The 23,253-nt window shown below is 42.1% G+C and overlaps 1 protein-coding gene across 1 annotated transcript in view; it reads left to right on the top strand.

Annotated features, from left to right (window-relative positions):
* IQGAP1 (IQ motif containing GTPase activating protein 1) overlaps nt 1-23,253 on the top strand; it is a 125,027-nt gene that overhangs the window by 24,936 nt on the left and 76,838 nt on the right. The window contains exons 3-4 of the mRNA XM_036734398.1: nt 9,064-9,220; nt 15,117-15,194. Of these exons, the coding sequence (XP_036590293.1) occupies nt 9,064-9,220; nt 15,117-15,194 (235 nt within the window). The remainder of the gene's footprint in view (nt 1-9,063; nt 9,221-15,116; nt 15,195-23,253) is intronic.

Below are 23,253 nucleotides of genomic sequence, written 5' to 3'. Positions count from 1 at the left end.
AGGTTATTGTAGTAGTTCAGGTGGGAGGAAAGAGGCACCTGCACCAGGGTGGGGGCAGTGTCCAAGGAGAAAAGGAGGCCCTTGAGGAGGTTCTCCCAGTACTCTAAAACCGTGTTGTTGATGCTTTCCTTCTTCCTGTTACTGTCACTTTCCAGTATCGGTCTGCATACAATCCTGTGTTCACCAGGAACCAGCCCTGAGGAGAGTGTTTGCAGCAGTCCCTGCTAATACACATCATAGATTTCCATCTGGAAGGGACCTTAGAAATCATCTAGTCCAATCCTCTCATTTTACAGTTGAGAAAATAAAAGCCCCGGATGTGAAAGAATTTGCCCCAAATCAGAGGCAGTAAAGGACAGGTTCAGGTTCAAATGCAGCTTCTCTGACTCTGAACCGGTCAGCCTTTCTGACAGGAGGGCAAGGACGGGTTGCCTTACCAGTCCTCCTCTCCAGTAGGAGAGGAGATATGCAGCAGTCTTTGTCTTCTACAGAAATGTTCCTAAATGCTTTGCGCTGATACTCTTTAGGATGCTTTTTATACTTCTGTCTTCCTCTGCCATCCCTTCTTGCTGCTCCATTTCCAGGGCTTCTTCTGATCTTGCTGCCTTTGTGTGCAGTTGTCTAGGTATGGGCCTCAGATGTCTCTGGTCTTACCTAGGTTTCAGAATCGTGAATTTATGGCTGATCTAACTGTGTGTATGTGTCTACCTGTCCGTGCACAGGGGTGCATATACTTCCTAGTTTTTGATCATGTTGCTAATCTTTGAGGTTGTAAGAAGTGTTCGATCTCTCTATAAGTGGGGCCCAGTTATTTTTTTAAGGTCATGACATTTTTTTGGGGAGGGGGTGTAAATTATTTGGTTATATTGAATCTTCCTGTCTAGGAAGATTCCTCCCTGCTTTAAACCAGATAAACCCTTATAAACATACAGCGTATTAAATTGAGAGACAAAAATGCAGTATAGGGAAGTAGGAAGGACCCTTTTTGAGGGTAGGGAGAAAGCAGGGACTTTTTTAATCTTGAGGGAATGAGATTCAGTATATAAGTGAGAATGATGTAGGCTATTGACTCAAGATGAGATAGGAAAGTTGTTCAGTGTATTTGACCCAAGTGTGGATTAATTACTCTGTGTGTGTGTGTGCGCGCGCGCGCAAACACATTTAAAAAGTTTACAGTATATTTACCCTTGGAAGGGCTTGCTAATTAAGTGGCAACATTTATTGTAGGCTGGGGGCAGAGGATTTGGCCTGATGAAAATAGATTTTTATCCTTTGAAAGAGGTAGGAGAAATATTACAATGATAAAAAAAAAGGAGTGGAGAGGTGTCAAGAAATTTTATCTTTCAAAAAGGGGGTCAGTTTCTGGGAAATCACTTGTTAAAAATCTTCTCGATAAGATTTTTGGGATATCAAAGTAACATCTTACAGAGCAGTTAAGGAGATCTGAACTGAGATTTTGATAGTACTGCCAATCAGTTGTCAGTCAACAGGCATTTATTAAACATTTATTAAACTTTTACTGTGTGCCAGGAACTTTGCTAAGTGCTGGGTATACAAAGAAAGACAATCCTTCCTTCCCCCTTTCTTCTGTCCTTTCCCATCCTCCCCCCACCAACCAATCAAACAACAGAAATCTGTGCTGGATTATAAACTCCTTGAGGACTGGAACTGGAATTGTCTTTGTCCCTCTGCCTTAGCCTGGCCTTTTGTACATAGAAAGCAGTCATTAAATGTTTGTTGAAGTGAATGAATAATATTGGCTTCTTTTTTTTTTTCAGTTTGGGAAGCTGCTAAGAATCAATATTTTGGGTACAGAGTAAGTCAGCAATGCTAGGTGGCACAATGGCTCCAGCGCTGCCCCTGGAGTCAGGGAGACCTGGTTTCAGATTTGGCCTCAGACCCTGGGTGAAGTCACTTCACGTCTGCCTGCCTCAGTTTCCTTATCTGTAGAATGAGGATAATAGCACCTACCTCCCAGGGTGGTTGTGAGGATCAAATGAGATATTTGTAAAGTTCTTTGCAAACCTTAAAGCACTATAGAACAGCTAGTTATCATTATTATTATTATTAAATAATAGTATTAGAGAAATGGGAAACATTTATTATACACAACATCATAGATGTAGAACTAGAAGGGAATTTAGAGATCATTTCACATATGAGGAAACTGAGACTTAGAGAAATTGTGATTTAACCAAAGTTAGATAAGTAGTAAGTAGCAGAACCAGGATTTCAGCTGTGGCCCTTCTACTACAAATCCAATTTCTTTTACATTCTACCACCCTATCTGTGGCTTGGGCTTAAGTCTGACTGAGGACTTTGACTTGTAATTGTCTATAAAAATTTGAGTTTTGACCAATACTGGTATATGGGCTGCTCCTTGCAGAATGAATTATATGGCCATTTTCCCAGCTTGGGAAGTTCACCTGTTACCGCACCCTCGTGGTTCACAGTTTCTGTCCCCTCCCCCTCAATAAATGTACCCCCCCCCCCCAAATCTAGTAAAAACTAGTCATTGCTAGCTATTTAGCAGGTTATAGCTGTGGAGAGCTCAGGAAGGAAGGATTGATAGACCTAAGTCCAATACTATTTGGGGGAGTTTTTCTTTTATGGTTAAAAGTTTATTGTATGCCTTGCAATATGCTTTTAGCCACAGGCAAATATAATATGGATTCAGTTATGAATGTTATGTATTTGAAGCTATCACTTCCTGTCCCAAGCTCTTAAATTTGAGGATCTAGAAAATCCTGGTTGAAATTATAGATCTTTATGGTACCATAATCACCCTTTTTGGAACTTGGTTATGCTTAATCAGGTTCAGTTCAAACGGACTGATGAATCCCATCCAAATCAGCTTATACAGGAGTGCGTTTGTATTCGGGTCAATCCCTTAGGGAGGAAGGACGATGAATTTTTTCCTGCTTCTTTGGTGTTCCTCTTCTTCAGGACTACAACTTATGTTGGTTATATTTAAACATAGTTAATTGCTTCTTTTTAAACAAATACTAACGAACTACTCAGACCATATAGTATAGAAAATTGGGCCAAACCAGAAACTTAAAGGTCTCAGAAATGATTGAACCGGTACAGCTGCAGTCTAAGAGACGGACTCTTAAGATGTTCCATTATTCACCGTAGACAAGAGTTAAGGCAGCAGCAGAATTGTTGCAGGAGGAACTGAATCTTAGTGGTTTGGAATGGGCATTTCCGGCATTGGTATGTTCCCTTTCTGGATTGCATGAAGCTGGGGAACCACTTGCATCACATGTTCTTCAGAACTTGTTACACTGGTTTCTTCTCCTTAGCCCCCAATTCACATTCCAATCCTTCATTTTGGAGCTTCTGCTTCTGGGCTTGGCTTGTTTTCTGTCTTCACTTCAGTCATTTCTTTTTCTTGCAGAGGGTTAGAATGGGTGGAGCAAAGCATTTACTTTTTTTTTTTAAATTTGCCTTTAATCAGTTGAACAAAGAAGGAAAATATTACCTAAGCCATTTGATTGAATGTCAGTGCTTTGACAAGGATTTCTATCTGGAGATGCAGGAGAAGAAATATTAGCTGTGAACCACCCAGTGGCCACCTGGGCAGATAAAAGCAGATTTAAATCCTTTTTTCGTTTTGGAAGAAGAAACCCATATGCAGGTAATTTTTATGATAGATCAAGGTTCAAAGAACTCAAGCATTAAAGGTTACAGTTTCTGTTTAGTGTTAAATAAAATATGAGCCCCTTGAAGCCAGCAACTATTTTCATTTTATTTTTGTGTCTTCAGGGACTAACCAGGACTAGTAACTTGGAATCAATTAATCAGCAAGTGTCAGACACTGTGCTAAGAAATACCTGTCCTAAAGGAGCATTGAAAGCAGCATGTAACTATACAAATAAGTGCAGAATATATTTCTGTAAATAAATAGAAGGGAGTTTTGAGAGGAAGCACATGAGCAGCTGGGAAGATCAGGGAAGGCATCATGAAGAAGGTTGCTCTTGTGCTAAATGTTGAATTGAGGCAGGGATCCCAAGAGATGGCCATGAGGCTGGTGTGCATTTTGAGCAGTGCAAAGGCATGGAGACTGGAAGCAAAGCTTTGAGTGTCAAACCGGACTGAATGTTTGATCCTAGAGGTGAACGGGGGCCATGACACGGTCAGACTTGCACTTTAGGAATGTGGCTGTGGCAGCTTTGGAGGGTGAATTGGAGTGGGGAGAGATTTGAGACAAATTAGGAGGCTACTGCAGTAGTCCAGACTAGAGGTGATGAGGGCCTGGTGATGGGGATGTATATGAGAGGGGAAGGCAAGGAAATAAACATTTATTAAGCATGCGTACTATGTGTCAGTTGTGTACTAAACACTTCACAAATACCTAATTTGATCCCGACAGGAACCCTGTGAGGTAGGCAGTATTCTGGTCCCCATTTTACAGTTGAGGAAACTGAGGCAGAGAGGTGAAATGACTTGCCCAGGGTCACACAGCGAGTAAGTAAGTGACTGAATATAGATTTCAGCTCAGGTCTTCTGGACTCCAGGCCCAGAGCTCTCTCCATTGTGTCACCCAGCTGCCTACACTTAGGCACACGAGAGGTGCTGTGAAGGTAGAAATGACAAGGTTGGACATTGAGATTGTGAGACTGGGAGGTTAGGAGGCTGCTGGTACTCTGGATAGTAATAGGGGAGGTGGGAGGTGAAAGGAGTGTTGAGAGGAAACAGGATGAATTCTGTTTATATGTTAAGTTTGAAATGCCTATGGGACATCCAGTTTGAGATAGCTTAAAGGGAGCTGAAGATACGGGATGGGTACTCAGGAGAGCAGTTAGGGCTGGATGTACATATTGGTCTGGTTATCTTTTGGATCTAGAGGATGACTAACTATGAACTGATAAGATTACCCAGGACGATAGTATAAAGGGAAAAGAGAAGGGGCCCAGGACAGAGCTTTGGGAGATGCTTCTGGATAGACCACAGATGATGATCCTGCACAGGAGTCTAAGGAGGGGCTCAGAGACGAAGAGACCAGGCAGGAGGAAGATCCAGAGGAGATCCAGAGGAGAATAGTGTGGGAGGAGTGTTGATCATTGATGTTCAGTACAGTAATGAAGACTGAGAAAAAGTCATGGGATTTGGCAGTTGGAATGAGGATTTTGGAGAGGGCAGTTTCATTTGAGAGGTGGAGTTGGAAGCCAGATTGGAAGAGTTTGAGAAGTGCATGAGGAAGTGGAGACTTTTGGTTAAGGGAAGAAAAAAGACTTCACTTAGCTTGTCTGCCTCTGAACTCTTTAACATTGTTATATTGTTCTCGAGGCCACATGTGGCCCTCTAGGTCCTCAAGTGCAGCCCTTTGACTAATCCAAACTTCATAGAACAAATCCCCTTAATAAAAGGATTTGTTCTGTAAAACTTGGACTCAGTCAAAAGGTCGCACCCAAGGACATAGAAGGCCACATGTGGCCTCGAGGCTGCAGCTTCCCCACCCCTGGCCTAGAATAATAGGATGTTAGAGCAGGAAGGAATGTTAGTGATCTTCCAATCTAGCTCCTTTATGATTATAGATGAATGAATTGGGGCCAAGGGAGGGAAAAATCACCTGCTCCAGAGTTTCATCTTGTTTTTTATAGAGCTAGTTTTAAAACCTAGGTCTCTATTCCTGAATCAGCCTCTTTTTTTTTCTTTTCTTTAGTTTGCAAGGTTTTTTATTCAGAGTTTTGAGAAGTAGAGACCTTAGTATATAGACCAGTCTTATTGAGAGAAATGGCATGAGTTTCAGACTTATCCGGAACTATAGCATTATTTACAGAATTTTATAGGTTGTTTAGAAGTGAAGCTTAGGTTGAGAATACAAACATGAAGGACTTTGGCTCAACTTTTCAGTGAAAAATTCATTGATGCACATCATTGCCAAAGTAGTACATGAGCACACCGCTGTACCACACATTTAGGCACACATTGCAGAAGAAAGGTTTTGAGCCAATCCAACCTGTACCACCAAGTAGCATCAAAAAGGGTATTTTTGGCTTTTATGACCAGATCAAATTGAACTCAGAACTTTTTTTTTTAAACAGAAATGCTTAGCACCTTCCTCGGGAGCTATACTTCTAGGGGATTACTATAAATAAACCTAGTCCAGAGAAGACAACTTACTTACACTTAATATAGTTAGTTGTTTATAAAGAAACTCAAAATTGTAGTATAAAGAACCAGTGCTCTTGCTCATCCTGCTACGTGGTCTGACTGCAGCTGCCCTTGCTTATGATGCTCCCCCAGTCCCCCCACACTTGTTAGGGTCATCTTGCCTTTCATGGATTTTCCAGGCCCAGTGAATTTTGGAATTTCCCTTTCTTGTATCTTAAAGGCAGCAGTTTCCCCCAACATAGTGTGGAGAAGAAAGAGAAGAGGGAGCAGGTCAGAACATGGGGGGATATACACAGGTAGTGGTTATGAAGTGGAGGAAGCACTGAGTGCCAAGGAGCATTCAGACAAGAAGAAGGAAATCAAAGTGAGAACAGTATCAAGGAAACCTGGAGAGGAGAATGTTTCCAGAAGGAGATACTCAACAGCGTCAGGTGATATGGAGAGGCTAACAAGCCTTGAGACCCCTTCCTGTTCTGAGACTGTGACCCAGCGCTGACCAGACTCAGACTGCTGTCTCTGATAGAGGTGCCTGGGAACACTTCTCCAGGTCACCTTCAGCTTGAGGCTGTTTCCTTAAACATCCCTAAAGTCTTTTATGGATCCACCATTCATAAATTTATGCTCTTGGCCAATACAACTTTGTTTTTTAAAATTTAAATTATTATTATTTTTATGAGCTTAAAAGACATTGACAAACATAATCATGCCTTAGGGCTGCTAGTTGGTGCTGTGGATAAAGCCCTGGGCCTGGAGTTAGGAAGATCTGAGTTCAATCAGGTCTCAGATGCTTCCTAGCAGTGTGACCCTTGGCAAGTCGCTTGATCTTCGTTTGCCTCAGTTTCCTCATCTGTAAAATGGAGATCATGATAGCAGCTACCTCCCAGGGTTGTTGCGAGAATCAAATGAGATGATGATTGGGCAGTGCTTAGCACGATGCCGGCCACACAGTAAGCGCTATATAAATGTTAACTATTATGATTAGTATCATTGATTTCATCATCACTTCCATATGCAAAAGACAGAAAAAGAAGACTGTACATGAAACTGAAGCTGTGTTACAGTTTGTTTTTATGAAGTATATATTAAATTTAACATAAGAACAACACTGCCCTATTTCTCTTGAGTCTCCTTCTGATATTTTTTCTGTTCTTTTCTGTGTATCTAAAATTTTTTCATTGATGCACTTTTCTGCTTTTTTTCCCCACATCACTAACACTCTTCTCCACTCATTACCCCTCCAGCAACACCTTCCCTTTTAGGAAAACAAATGCATACATTGGTTGTGTCTGAAAATGTATGTTATGTTTTGTCAGTGCTACTTTTTGAGACAATGAGTAAGTACTACAAGTTATTTGATTTGTGAGGTAATATTTCCTTTTATTTGTTCTCAGTTAAACTCTCATATTTCACTGTATACTTCAATCACTTGGTTGCCAGGTTGCTGTTGAGAAGATTGGGCCAGGAAGTGGGAGCTGGCAGAGTTGCTTCATCTTCTCTTTGCTGATGGTCCACAACTGAGAATTGTTGAGTGCTGTGACATGCATTTGCTATAAGCAGTTTCTTCTTCCTTCTCTGCCTTCCATTCTGTCCCTGGGATAGTCTTCTACTCTATCCATCTCTTTCAAGACTGTACCAAGGTGCAAGCAACAGATAACCTGCTACTTCCTGTCCAAACTATGAATTTGTTCTTGCCCAAACCTCAGTCTGTTAGTCTGTTGGGATTTTTTCATTTGTAGAAGGGAGTGAGATTGTGGGGACAGCTTTGTGAAAATTTCTTTACACGGTGTCTACTTAAATGTTATTTTCTTGTATTTTGATTATATTATTTATCTGTATCATAGTGAGTAAATATTAGTTTGGCCTTCATGGGAGACACTTTGGAAGTTTTGTAAAAGAAAAAAATCTTAAGAATTCTTTGATGTCCCATTGTGGTGTTGGGGTGATCTTTGGTTTTCTAAAATTTTGACAAGGCCTCTCAAGCTGCAATAGTTTTAAGTATGTGTTAGGTGATGAACTATATGGCTGTAATGTGAGGGCCATCTTTGCTGGTTTGGAACTGCTGATAACTAGACTTTTACCTATCATGTGATGACTTTTTTTCCCCCATGGCATATCTTGCAGGCCCTCTACTAAGGTGGAGAGAAGTGGCATTCTCAATGGAGAAAGTACCTACTGTAATGAAGTAATAGATTTTTGATATATTGAAGTACCCTGAGGACTAAATTATTCACTGTTCCTAAATACTGCCTTAGGCATTTCAGCTATAATAGTTAATTTTCTTTTATTCTTTTAGCCAATAAGAGAAAAAGAAAGTAACTTTAAAACCCAAGTTCAGATAACACTGTATTTTAGGAAATGGAGGATGACCTCAGCAACATCTTTAATCTTCTGAGGAGCTGGGGTAGTAACCCCCCCCCCCCACTCACTTGAGTTACTGTGATTGTATCCTCAGAAGGCTCAAAGAACATCTCAGAGGGCAGGTGGCAGAAGACCTTCATGTCCATGTGGCAGCATATGTCTGGTTAGGGAAATATCCGAATTGTCAGTGGGTAGCATTTCCTACCATTTTGGTGGAGTACGGCAGGGAGAAAAAAGCACTGGAGTGAAGTAGAAAGATTTGAAGTGAGAGGATCTGAGTTCAAATCTTATCTGGCATTGTGTGGCGGTGCTCAAGTCAGTTAGCCTGTCTTGGCATCAGTTAAGGCGAGGGGGTGGGAATTGGTTGTGATATCATGAATAGGGAGGTGCCTAAGGATTTTTTCCACCAGAATCTTCTGTTCCTGACAACTTTCTGTGGATTAGGAGAAAAGGATATTTGTACCGTGTCTTGAATTATTGCTTGGACTAATCCTAACCTTTCCCATAAAGTAAGGAAATGATCCTTAAAATCTTAAAAACAACTCAAAAGTTCATCTTTTATTTTATGTCCTTTTTTTTGTGCAGGTGGATGGAGGCTTGTCTCAATGAAGAGCTGCCTCCTACTACAGAGCTGGAGGAGGGTCTAAGGAATGGGGTTTACCTTGCCAAACTTGGAAACTTCTTCTCTCCCAAAGTGGTGTCCCTGAAGAAGATTTATGATCGGGAGCAGACCAGATACAAGGTGTGAATTCCTTATTTCCAAGGCTTAAAAATGTCTGTAGACTTGATAAAGTCAACTAGAGTGGCTGATAGTATTTTGGATTGAGAAATGTGGATATTGTAAGGGATTTAATTTTTGATCAGTGACCTCCTGGGGATTGGGGGGGTGGGGAAGTGTTACCATGTAATCACATGCTATTAAGTTGTTAAACTAACTAAAGAAGTATCTATATCCTGATACTCGAAGATGTACGAACACTTCCCTTTGAAGGAATTAAAGAGAGTAATCTTGCTGGAGTAGCAGAACTTAAAATAGCTAAGCTTTAGGGACGGAGTTGCAATTTCAGAAGAGTAGTCCAGGCTGGGTAGTAGTTCATGGAAGAGGTTAGGCTTTCTAACCAGTTCTGTGTATCAGCAATGTGCTTAGAGGAAGACACTCCATTGAACAGTTGGAGAGTCATTTAGTGAAAGAATTCGAGTTGAGGTAGCAGAGACACATACAGTTATCCCTTTCACATTGATGTATCGTGGGTCGGCATAAGAAATTAAATGGGAATTTTGGGGGAATTTTATGGAAGCCACAGACAACATGTGAAAGCCAGCAGATGACACAGAAAAAGTCTAGAAACTCAGAAATGTGTGAAACATATGTATAGTATTGTATAATATCAACCCAGATTTTACAATAAGGTACTGTAAACACCCCATAAAAGAAAAAAGAAAAAATTCAGACATCTTCTCTGGTATGAAAGGAGGGCTAAAAAATTTTACGCAGATTTTCCAGATTGCAGAGGCACTGGGCTCCTCAACCCTGAGATATGGCAGAGATAGGATTATGGTACTCTGTCAGTCATAGATAATGAGTGACACAGTCACTTGAGGAAAGAAGTAGCTTGCTATCTATGTAAATGCCTTTGCCAGGAGCTAATGGTGTCTCCTGGCAGATTATTAATGGGAAGAACACTGGTAGAGGCTTGTGAGCCTTATTGTGAGGAGCATAGATCCATAGAGTTACCCCTAGAGCCCAAAGAAAACTCAGTCCAGGAGGGCACTCAAAGGGGGATTCAATAGGTCCAGAAGCCCTTCCTGATGCAGAACCCTGTGCTGGGTTCTTCAGGAAGATGGGAGAAGTGCTTGAGGCAGGCAGCAGAAGGCAAGAGCAAGAACTCTTCAGTAAGTTCTTCAGTAAGAACCTAGATTCAAATGGGAACTCTGCCAAAAATGAGAAGTATGACCTTGGGCTGATCACTTCCCCTCTTGGGGCCTCCTTTTCCTCATCTGTGAAATGGGGGAATTGGCCCAGATGACCTTTGTAGTTCTAAGTCTGAGATGCAAGATTCTGCTAAAGAAGAATTGCTGACGCTGCGCTCTGTACCAGAGACACCAAACACATGGCCCACCATACTCCCGAGTGCAGACCAAACCAGATGAAAATGTAGTTGGGAAATATCTGACAAAATAAAACAAAGATAATATTACATTTCAAAGCTAAGTCAATCTGTGACCTGCAGAGATCCTTCTGTGGAATGTAGCGGCCCCCGTTTTTATTTGCATTTGACCCCACTGCCCTCTATCATCTTCTTCTCTTGAGTCTCTTATTCCCTCATCAGTATTACTCATCACACCTTGCCAAGCCTCAGCCTTGGATCACCTCTGTCATCTGTTTCTTTTGCGCCTACACACATGCTTCTGAATAGAAATGGATCAAATCATGAAACTATGCTGACTGGGTCCACTGAAAATTTATTATATAACTCTAACTGGGGCCTTACTGCTAACGCAGTCCTTTTACTTCTCCCTAATTAATTCGCTTTCCCACTCACCACAGTAGCTCTTCCAAAACTTTTCATCCCTCCTCAAGTCTTCCATGGTTCTCACGCCCCCATCCTCTCAGCTGAGAGCCTTGCTTCACATTTAACTGAAAAAGTTGAGGCCATTTGCTAAGAGACTCCTCTTTTCTCCTCCTCATCTGACATCTCCCAGATGCCTTCTGCCACTGTCTCCATCACCTTGTCTCAAACCATGAGGTGACCCTTCTCCTTGCCAAGGCCAACCCCTCTATCTGCACAAGTGATCCCCTTCCAGTTATCTGTAGCAGATTGCTTCCTTTATCATCGCCATCTCCCTTTATCTTCATTCATTCCCTGTCTCCTGGCTGCTTCCCAGCCTGCCATCATGCTCCTATCTTCCCCATCCTCAGAAAACCCTCATTGATCCATTCATCCCTCCAGTCATTATCCCATATTTCTTCTCTCTTTTGTGGTTAAAGTCCTTGAGAAGGCTGGCCATAATAGGTGCCCCCATTTCCTTTCCTTTTCCTCTTTTCTTAATTCTCTGCATTCTAGCTTAGTCTGCTAGATCTATATCTAGGTCACACCAGCTAACTAGGCCCTCTTCTTTCTCTATACTGTCTCAGTTAGTGATCTCACTTACCCCCATAGATTCAGATTCCATGCTGATAATTCTTAAATCTATTTATCTAGACTCAGCTTCTCTGCTGACCTTGTTTCTCATCTTCAGCTGCCTGTAAGACATTTCAGATTGATGGACATAGATATCTTAAATTCAGTATGTACAAAACTGAACATACTATCTATTCCCCAAACCAGAGGTGGGGAAACTGTGGCCTTGAGGCTCAAGAGTGGCCCTTTGACTGAATCCAAACTTCACAGAACAAATCTCCATAATAAAAGGATTTGTTCTATAAAACTGGGACTCAGTCAAAAGGCCACACCCAAGGATCTAGAAGGGCACATGTGGTCGTACATCATTAAACTAAGATTCATGACCTCGAGGATGACCATGAGCATGCCCGAATGCTTCGGAATTGCAAAGTATGAAAAGCTCTCTATGTAGAAGGCAGAGGAAGTATAACATTTGTTTAGATTCCAAAGGATCATATCCAAGAACCAATACCCCAATTTCGATATAGTAGCAGTTATATTCCAAAACCAGTAAGCCCATCTCAATGTAGTAACAAGGAAATTATAACATAGTATTATAGCAAGGAACCAAGTCATCCTGTAACCTTCCCCCCAGCTAGGGCCTTCCTGTAAACAATCACTCAGGAATCCTAACTCCATTCAGTGCTCTCTCTGCAGCTCCGTAGTTCCTGTTCCTTCTCCAGGGGCTGAGTTCTGATTCCTGTAGCTCTCGATTCTGCTTTTTGATCTCTGCAACTCTCTTGTTCTGCACTCTCCGCTCTGCAGTCTTTCTCAATGCTGGCCTTCCCATAATGTCTGCTTCTGAATTCTCTCAGGTGTGGGCTCTCTTTTTATACAGTCCTAGTCAGCATCTGATTGGCTAGAACTCAGGCCTCTGATTGGCTGAATTCAAGATTGACTAGAACTCAGTGCACATACCATTGGCTCTGCTCTTAGCAACTCCCCTTAGGGTCCTGAGGGCTTCATGTCCACATCAGCTCGAAGTAAGGGCTTTAGGCCTACTTACAAAGATGTAATCAAGCTTTCCCACCTAGGCCCACCTTGAATGGGTGGGGAAGATCTCCCATCACATTTATGCTACAGGTCTCCAGGCCACAGGTTCCCCAGAGGATTTGTTCTGTGAAGTTTGGATTCAATCAAAGCACCTAGACACACTCAAGCACCTAGAGGGCCACATGTGGCCTCGAGGCTGAAAGTTCCCCTGCCCTGCCCCAAACCTTCCTCCCTCCTCCTTGTTAACTTCCTCATTACTGTTGAGAGCACCACCATCCTCCCAGGCCCCAAGTTTGCAACCTAGGTATCATCCTTGATTTTTCACTTGCTCACCCCCCATATCCATATCAGTTCAAAGCTTTCAGAGCTTTTTGGTTTCACCTTTGCAGCATCTCTTAAATATGCCCTGTTCTCTCTTCTGACACTGCCAGCCTCCTGGTACAGGCCCTCATCACCTCATGCCCAGGCCCTTGTGAGAGTCTTCTGCTTGGTCTTCCTGTTTTAAGTCTCTCCTCGATCCAGTCCTTCCTCCTAAAGTGCACACCTGAGCATATTACCTTCCTATTCAGTCAACTCCAGTGACTCCCTGTTACCTCCAGGATCAAATATAAAATCTTCTGTTTGGTGTTGAAAGTCCTTCATAATTCTCCCCTGTCACTCTCCACCCTGCTTTCAGCCTTTTTACATTATCCCATGTACTGTTCAATCCAGTGACAGTAGCCTCCTTACTATTCTGCAAAAAGACAGTCCTTTTTTGGGACTCTTGCATTTTCTCCTTGCAATGTTTCTAGTGCCTGAAATGCTCTCCCTCCTCATCCCTGCCTCTGGGCTTCCCTGGCTTCCTTTAAGTCCTAGCCAAAATTCCACCTTCTCTAGGAAGCCTTTCTTGATCCCTCTTGATTCTAGTGCCTTCCTTCTGTTGATTATATCGGATTTATTCTGTATAGAGCTTGTTTGTACGTGTTGTTCTTCCCTCATTAGTTTGTGAGATCCTTGAGGGCAGGGATTGCCTTTTACCTTTATTTGTGTCTTCTAGCACTTAGCACTGTAGGTGCTTAGTAAGTGTTAAATGACTGACCGATGTTATCCTAGGATCCTAGATTTAGAGCTGGAAGGTACCCGTTAGAGACCATTGAGCCCAGCCTCCTAATTTTGCAGGTGAGCAAGGTGAGATTGAGGGAGATGAACTTACCCAGGGTCATACATCTAATAAATGTCCAAGGTTGAATCAGAACTGTGCTCTTCCTGCCTTTCAAGGCCAGTGCTCTAGGCCACCGTGCTATGCTGCCTCCCATTCTTATGGTATTTTAAGGTTTGTAATGTGCATCTTTTATTTGAGCCTTTTAATAGCTGCTTTAAGAGACAGGATGTTCAGAGAGGAATAACATCTCCGGTGGGAGGGCCTTTTTCAGGGCTATTCCTCTGCCTTTGGTGTCCATCTCTTCCTAGCTCTCACCTAACTCTCATTTGTGGCTCTAAGAAGCTGTAGTAGGCACAGTGGCCATACCCCTGTAAAACTGTCTGGCAGATGAGCTAAATCAAGTTGAGGGTAATCGATAGGCCTCCAACCCATCAGTGAGTTATGGGATGTCTACCCCAAGCATGTGAAGACTTCCCCTGGTGGAACGGGCGGATGAGAACAATTTGTTACAAGGTCATGAAGGTGGCTAAAGCAGGTGCTATGGAGCACTTAGAGCTTGGGCATTCATCGAAGATGCCAAGGTCATCCACTGCATCCCAGGCCATCACCAGTCATCTTGACTTTTGTCCTGCTACTGGATTGTGATGACTCAGGAAGGAGAGTGAGGCTGAAGACCTTGTGCAACTCTGCCTCACTTAAATCCAATTCACTTCAAAGTCAAGACATCACCCGGATGTCATTGTTCTGCCTTGAAAATGAAGGATGAACAATTATGTAGGTATCCCTGCTTTACAGATGAGAAAACTGAGGCCTTTGAACACAAGGTGACTTCGAGGCTTTAATCTGATTGGCTCCAAGTGTAGCCCTTTCTCTCCTGTGCTGCTCACTCCTCTGCTTTAATGGTTCCTGGTCTGGCAGAGTTTAGGATCTCCTTGGGAACATAAAATGCAGAGGCGAGAAGGAGGTAAAAGTACCTAGTGCCAAATAACTAGTTGTAGTAAAAGGAAATGAGGGCTACTAAGAGGTGGAGGTTAGGGGAGGGTGTAATGTGCTATTGTAGCTACATAATAGCATACATAAAAGGCTTTCACTGACTAAATGTTTATGAGAAAACCAACTACTTGTGTTGTGACCAGATGGAATTAAGACTTCCTGGTTTGTTTTTCTTGAAATGTGAATGAGAGTATAGACCAGAGGGAATTGATGTTCATGCTGCACTTTGAAATTAAATCAAAGTTGGCCTTGGGGTGCTTTTAACTGAGATTTTGGAAGGAGCAGCATTTATTTGGAATTTGTCTCAGTGTAGCTTCATCATGCTTACTGTGTTTTGTTTGTTTCAGGCAACTGGCCTTCACTTTCGTCATACTGACAACGTGATTCAGTGGCTGAATGCGATGTCTGAGATCGGGCTGCCTAAGGTAGATATTCCTGATATCTCACAGTTTTTTATCTTAGCATTTGAGTGTGTTTCACTCAGTAAAGCGCTTTGTGAAATTTCCTATCCTACTTTGTCTTTAAAAAAGATTTCTAAAGTCTTTTCAAGTTAACTTTTTGTTTTATTTCCATTACTTTCATTCCAGTATGTTCCTCTTCAAATCTTTGATCTTTTGAGCCTTTCTTGAAATAGAGAATAAAGAAGAGAGGAAAAAACATCCCGTCTGAAAGGATGTGCAGTGGTACACACCTGTATCTGTTGCCTCTGTCAAGCAGAGAAGGAAGTTTGTTTTCTCAACTCTTTTCTTGGTCAAGCTTGTTAAATTTACCATTCAGTTTTGTCTTAAAAATGATTTTCTTGATCTTTTAAAAAAAACTGTTGTCACTTTCCAGTGACTATCCCTCCATTCCAATAGTGCTGTCTCTTGGAATGAAGAAGTATGAGTAAGCATAGGAGAGAAAGCCATTCACCATGTTTGAAAATGTAGGCCTCATTTGATACTTGTAGCCTGCTCAGAGGTGCGAGGTGTGCTTCCCCATCGGTGTTCTGAAGCTATGCTTGGTCACTGCATTGATCAGCGTCCTGATGAAGTCTTTTACCATTGCTTTCCTTCTCACCTTTCCTGTTATTGTTGCGGGTACCACCATCCTTCCGGTCACCCAGGCTAACAGCAAGGTGTTGTCCTTGACTCCTCAGTCCTGCCTCCCTAGGCCCCATCCAATCTGTTAAGTCCTTGTCATCTTTATCTTTTTCCCATCTCTTGTATATAACACCTTTTCTCCTCTGACATTGCTGCCACCCTGGTATAGAACTTTACTATCTCAAACTTGGGCTATTGCTGTAGACTGCTTGGGCCGGGTGGAGGGGCAGGTGTGCAGAGGCTCCCTCCCTCAAATATCTCCCCATTCCAGTCCATCCTCCAAAGCACAGGCCTGACTATGTCACCACACCCTTCTGTCCTCCTCCATCTCCCCCCTGATCCTGGTCATCTCCACTGGTCACTCAGTAAGCATTTATTAAGTGCCTATTGTATGGCAGGCATCCTCCTAAATGAGGAGATAGAGCAAAAGGCAAAAGAAAGTTCCTGCTCTCAGGGACCTCACATTCTCCTGGAAGAGACAACATGGAAATATGTGCAAAAAGCTATATACAGGATAAATAAGCAGTAATTAACAGAGGGAAGGCACTAGATTAGGAGGGATTGGGAAAGGCTTCCTGTAGACGGTAGAATTTTGTTTGGGACTTGAAGTAAATTTAGGGAAACCAGAAGGTGATGAGAGGGCAGAACATTCTAGGCTTGGGGTACAGCCAGAGAATATGCCTGGAGATAAGAGATGCAGTATTTTTTTTGGGGAAGAGCCAGGAGGCCAGTGTCGTTGGATCGAAGAGTATGTAGTAGGGTGTAAGAAGACTGGAAAGGTGTGGAAGACTTAGGTTATGAATGGCTTTGACTTCCAAACGGAGGATTTGATCCTGGAGGTGATGGGGAACCGCTGGAATAGATTGAGTAAGATGATGAGATGGTTGGACTGGCACCCTAGGAAAATGACTTTGGTGACTGAATGGAGAACTGACTGGTGTGGGGAGAGAATTGTGTCAAGGAGACCTCTCCCAAGCAGGCTGTTGCAGTAGTCCAGTAAGAGAAGATGAGCACCTGCGACGAAGATTGTGGCAGAATCACGGGGAAGGGAAAATATTTCAGAGATGTTGCAAAGGTGAAATCAGTTGGCCTTGGCAAGAGATTGGATTTGGAGGGTTGATAGATAGTCAGGAGTCATGGTGAACTTAGGTGCCTTGGAGGATGATGTCCTTGATAATAATAGGGAAGTTTTGAGGTGGAGAGAAAAGATAATGAATTGAGTTCAAGATGTCTCCAGAACATCCAATTTGACATGTCTAAAGGCAGTTGGAGATGTGAGTCAGGAATGTAAAATATTCAGTTTGGCTTTTAAAGCCCTTCATAATCCAACCCCTTCTTACCTTTCCAGGCTTCTAATACCATACTTCTCTACAGGTGCTCTTTGATCCAGCGACACTAGCCTCCTGGCTGTTCCTCAAACAAGATACTCTATCTCCGGACTGTCCCCCATTCCTGAAATGCTTTCCCTTCTCAATTCTGCCTCTTATCTTTCTTCTTTAGTCTTTCCTTCTGCTAGATGTCCTTCCCAGTTATTCGTAATCTTCACACTTTCTCTCTGAGATTATCTCCAGTTTATTGTGTATGTATTTTGTTAGTCCACGGTGGGTGGCATGTTTTTTCTCCCGTTTAGACTCTGAGATCCTTCAGAACAGGAATTGTTTTTTGCTTTTCTTTGTATCCCCAGTGCTTAGCACAGCACCTGGCCATCATAGGAGCTTAAATAAATTCTAGTTGACTGAATGGTTATTATCTAATTTAAGTCTTCTAAAAGTATTAGATGCATCTGAAATGTTTTATGAAATATTACTTAAGCAGTACATTATCTACTAGTTTGCCTTTTTTGAGATGGAAAGCAATTTTTCCTTATTTTTATTCTGTATTCCTCATATTAATGACCTAGTAATGAATCTCCGCCTTCATTATCTTACACTATACATGTATATGTAAGTTTGGTTTTAACAAGTGTAAGGACAATTTTGGAGACCTTCCAACATAAGACTTAAATTTGGAGATAGAAAAAGTTTTTCCTGTTGGATTCCCTTTCCCTGCTTCATTCTTCTTAGATAGCTCTGTGATGACCTCTGCTGTAAATTCTCTTCACTTGGTGATAACGTTACTGAATTGCCTGTGTTTTATGTGTGGTATTAGGGAAATGACATCTAACTTCCCTAGTCTCCCCTAAAATCCTCAGATGCCATGTTTTATAACTTAAAAATACAAATATAGGTAACAGAGTATCACTGAAGCTAAGAGCTTTGTATTTCCCATATGATAGAGGTGAGAAATTTAAATAAACATGAGCGGACACTCAAGGCCTTGCTCAGTGCTGAGCTTTGGGTTTTTTGGGTCCCTTAGCTGCTGCTGCCTTTCTCCCTAAGATTACCTTTTGTCTGCTCTCTGTTTATCTCACACAGCCCTGTTAATGAACATGTTGTTTCTCTCATTAGAATCAAAGCTTTTCCAGGATAGGAATTATTTTTGTTTTTTTATTTTTATCCAGTATGCTTGGCACAGCACCTCACATGGTCAGTGCCTTACGGCATTAAATGTTCTTATGGCATTAAAATTCTAGGTGTGAACCTTTGCACAGGAATATTTTCTCTTCTTTCTTATTCAGAATTGTATCAAAGTTCCCTTTTATGCAGTTGTCTGAGAGAGAATTAAGAGAATTGAGCCCCACAAAAGCCAGGAAATGCAAGCGTTCTAATTCTTACAGCAATGCTATCTTGGCCTTGTTAAGTACCTGTAATTTCCTGTTCCTCTTTTTTCTCATTTCCTATATAGTGTCTCCGTTGGGCAAAGATTTTCTAGCTCTTCTTGGAGTGATGTGAAGAGCATTGTTAATACTTGCAGTGGCTATGAAATACTATTATTTTAATTGTGCTCCTCAACTTTCATTGACAGCTGCATACTCTCTTGAGTCACACGATTTCCTGAAAGCATTCATTGTCAGTTATATAGAATTAGTATGTCCACAGTGAGATATTAGGGTAGGCAACAGCTTTGAATTATTTGGATTAAAAGTGCTTTCTTGTGGTGCTTCAAAAAATAATTTCATAGGGTAATAGATTTCGAGTTAAAAGAGACCTTGGCGACCATCATATGCAATCCCATCATTTTACCAATGAGGAAACCATGATACAGAGAGTTTATGTCAGTTTCCCAGGGTCATAACAGCTTCTGAGGCAGGATTGGAACCAAATTCTTCCTGGTACCAAATCAGATGCCATAGTTGGTATGCCATACTGGCACATCATTTTGAGGTATAATACTTCTCGATTTTAAAAAATATATATTTATAGGTCCGACTTTCACAAGTGTGTGGATGTATGCATATGTGAGTGTTGTGTTTTTACATTTATGTGAATGTATATGTACATACCTGTAAATAATCATTTTTATGGGATTCTAATAGGCCTCTCAAGTTGCTAGGCTTAGACTGTTAATGGGCCAGTTGTAGAAATAGCCCAATGACTTTTATCTGCTGCTGTTTTCCTTTATTTCTCAGACACATTCAATAAATGCTATTTAAACTCCCTTCTATGACACTCTTTCATTCTGTTTTCTGATACTGTATTATAGTATCTCTCCTCTTAAATACCCAACCATTTCTTTTTTTTTTATTTGATGGTATGTTTTCCATCCCATACTTTATAATTGTGCATATTCTACAAGGTCCAGTACTTTACTTTTTAATCTAGTCTATCTTCGTTTTTGTCCTAAGTCAGCAAGAATTTATGAAGTGCCTACTATACACTAGGCATTGTGCTAAGTTCTGGGGATACAAAGAAAGACACCTCCTCACCTCCCACCCCCAAGTCTCTTTTCTCAGAGAGCTCACAGTCTAATTGGAGAGACAACATTTGTGGACAAACAAGCTGTATACAGTTTAAGTTGGAGATATTCTCAGAGGGAAGGCACTAAGGTTAAGAACTAGCAAGTGCTGCTAGCAGAAGATGGTACTTGAAGGAAGTTGCAACAAGGTGGGAGATAGTTCCAGGCATGAGGACAGCCACAGTGAAAATGACAGTCAGGAAATGGACTGTTTTGCTTGAGGAACAGCAAGAAAGCAGTGTCACTAGATTGCAGAGTACATTGAGGGAAGTATGGAAGAAGAAGACTAGAAAGGCAGGAAGGAGTGATGTTAGGAAGGTCCAAACTAAAGATTTTACATTTAATACTGAAGTGTATTGCATGGAGGGAAAGAGGAGGGAACGTGCTATGATCTGATATGTGCTTTAGGAAGATGATTTTGACAGCTCATGAAGGACTGGAGCAGAGAGAGATTTGTGGCAGGGAGACTAACCAGTAGACCAGGCTTGAGGGGATGGAGGCCTGCACTAGGGTAATGTCAGTGTTGTAGGAGACAAGGGGCACATTCAAGAGGTAGAAATATCTCCTGATAAAGGTAGAAATGGCAGGGACTTGCTCCTTCCGTCTTCTTCGATTCATTGAGACTTGGTTTCCTCTTGAAAACACAGCTTCCCTGGTCACGCTTTCCATCTTTGGTTGTACTCTCATTCATATCCTCTCCTCCCTTCCCTCCCCTTCTCCCCTCCCCGCCACCCCAGCTCCAATCACTGGTTGTCAAAGATGACTTCTATGTTGTGAACCTGGATGAATGGGAGGATGGTGATACCCTTGACAATCATTGGGAATTCAAGGTGGGGAGGAATTGGGGAGAACAATAATGAGTTTAGTTTTAGACATGTTGAGTTTAAGATGTCTATGGCTTATCCATTTTGAGATGTCCAGTAGGCACTTGGAAGTAGTAGAGGTCAAAAGACAGGTTGCAGCTGGATAAGCAGATTTGAGAATCATTAGCATAGAGATGATAATTGAGTCCATGGGAACAGATGAGATAGCCAAATGAAATAGTCTAGAGGGAGAGGAGAAAAAGGCCCAGGACAGAGCTCTGTGGGTCATCCATGGTTAGCACATGTGACCTGGATGAAGATGCAGCAAAGGACACAGAGGAGGGGTCAGAGAGGTAGGAGGAGAACCAGAAGAGAGGAGTATCGCTGTGCTAGAGAGAATTTCAAGTAGAAGAGGGTATTCAGCATTGTCAGAGAGGCTGCAGAGAGCTGCAGAGAGGTCATGAGCAGTGAGAATTGAGAAAAGACTGTTAGATTTGGAAATGAAGAGATTATTGGTAACTTTGGAGAAAGCAGTTTCAGCTGAATGATGAGGTCAGAAGCTGGACTGCAGAGAATTATGAAGAGAATGAGAAGAAAGGAAGTAAGGACACTTATTTAAACCATCATTCTTAGGGAATTTAGCCACTAAAGGGAGGAAAGAGATAGGACAATAGCTGCTGGGTTGGTACGATTAATTCAGGGTTTTTTGAGGATGGAGGAAATGTGAACATGTTTTTAGGCATTAGGGAATCAGCCAGTAGATAAAAAGAAATTAAAGATTAGTGAGACAGCCTGATGGAGATCAAATAGATTGGGATTCAGTGGTGCATGCAGCAGGGTTTGCCTTGGCTATAAGAAGGGCCACCTATTTATATGAGATAGGTGAAGGAGGAGATGGTAGGAGACTTCTGAGTGATGTGAGATGATCAGGAAGAGAGGAGAAAGAGCTCTCTCTCTTTTTTTTTTTAATTTATTTAATATATTTAGTTTTCAGCATTGATTTTCACAAAAGTTTGAATTACAAATTACAAAATTACAAAAGACGGAAGGAGCAAGTCCCTGCCATTTCTACCTTTATCAGGAGATATTTCTACCTCTTGAATGTGCCCCTTGTCTCCTACAACACTGACATGTGTTGTATATTCTGGTTAACCTGTTCCCCAGTGAGCCCTCCCATCTGTCACTCCACTCCCCTCCCATCCCCCTTTCCCTTCTTCTCTTGTAGGGCAAGATAAATTTCTATGCCCCACTGCCTTTGTATCTGTGTTGGCAGGCAAAATGGCCTTTGTTTTCTTTGAGTGACTCGGCGTGTTTCATTGAGCCTTGCTGGGTGCTGGGCCCCAGGCCCAGAGCCCTATTACGTGTGGAACCTATGTGGGTGGTCAGATTGGTGACTGGGGTGGCCCAGGATGGGGCTGGCTAGGGGGAGGTATTGACTCCAGAGCCATTCCCTATTGGGTGTTGACCTAATCTATGTATCTAATTGTATTGGGTCTGTCTGTTGATGCTTGTAACTTGTTTGTATTTGTTCTGAAGTTCAGGGTGCTGGCTTTTTCCCCTGAACTAACTGAATGCCGTCTTTGTGCTGGATTAAAGTAAGCTTGTCAACCCCTTCACCTTGCTTTCCTTGGTTAAGCAGATCAAAAGAACCTGTGGTTTCCCGGTGGACTGGCAGCTTTCTGGGTGTAAGATCCACCCAATACAATTCATATTTATCAACATCTAGGTTCAGCCTGGGAGCTCAGAACAAGGGCTGGCCCAGAGTCACGCTCGCCACCACTGCTGCTCCAACTGAAAAGGGATCTTCAAGCTGTCTTCTCTCCTCTTACATAGCTTTTGACATCATCAAGTGTCGTCTGACTGACCAGAGCCCAGGCTCTGAGTTGGCCCCTCCCCCCAGGACCCTGGGAGGCTCACATCCACATAGATTAAGTCAACACCCAATAGGGCATGGCTCTGGAGTCAACACCTCCCCCTAGCCAGCCCCATCCTACTATCTCAATGAAATACGCCGAGTCACTCAAAGAAAACAAAGGCCATTTTGCTTGCCAACACAGTATCTTATGTCCTAGTTGCATGCAAAGACTTCTTTTTGTTGTTGTTTTTGAACGTCTGTTTTTAAAACTTTGAGTTCCAAATTCTCTCCCCTCTTCCCTCCCCACCCACCCTCCCTAAGAAGGCAAGCAATTCAACATAGGCCACATGCATATCATTATGTAAAACCCTTCCACAATATTCATGTTGTGGAAGATTAACTGTTTTGCTCCTTCCTAACTTATCCCCCTTTATTGAATTTTCTCCCTTGACCCTGTCCCTTTTCAAAAGTGTTTGTTTTTGATTACTTCCTCCCACTGTCTGCCCTCCTTTCTATCATCCCCCTTTTTTTCTTCTTCCTCCTTCTTTCCTGTGGGGTAAGATACCCAATTGAGTGTGTATGGTATTCCCTCCTTAGGTCAAATCCAATGAGAGCAAGATTTACTCATTCCCCCTCACCTGCCCCCTCTTCCCTTCCTACTGAACCACTTTTTCTTGCCACTTTTATGTGAGATAATTTACCCCATTCTATCTCTCCCTTTCTCCCTCTCTCAATATATTCCTCTCTTATCCCTTAAATTGATTTTATTTTTTTAGATATCATCCCTTCATATTCAACTCACCCTGTGCTCTTTGTGTGTGTGTGTGTGTGTGTGTGTGTGTGTGTGTATACACACACACATATATATATATATATATACATACCTACATATATACATACATAGACACAC

This window comes from Trichosurus vulpecula, chromosome 8 (genome assembly GCF_011100635.1).
Source record: "Trichosurus vulpecula isolate mTriVul1 chromosome 8, mTriVul1.pri, whole genome shotgun sequence".
Taxonomy (NCBI): Eukaryota; Metazoa; Chordata; class Mammalia; order Diprotodontia; family Phalangeridae; genus Trichosurus; species Trichosurus vulpecula.
The sequence above is the reverse complement of the archived record's forward strand: the minus strand, read 5'-3'. Positions and strand labels throughout refer to the sequence as shown.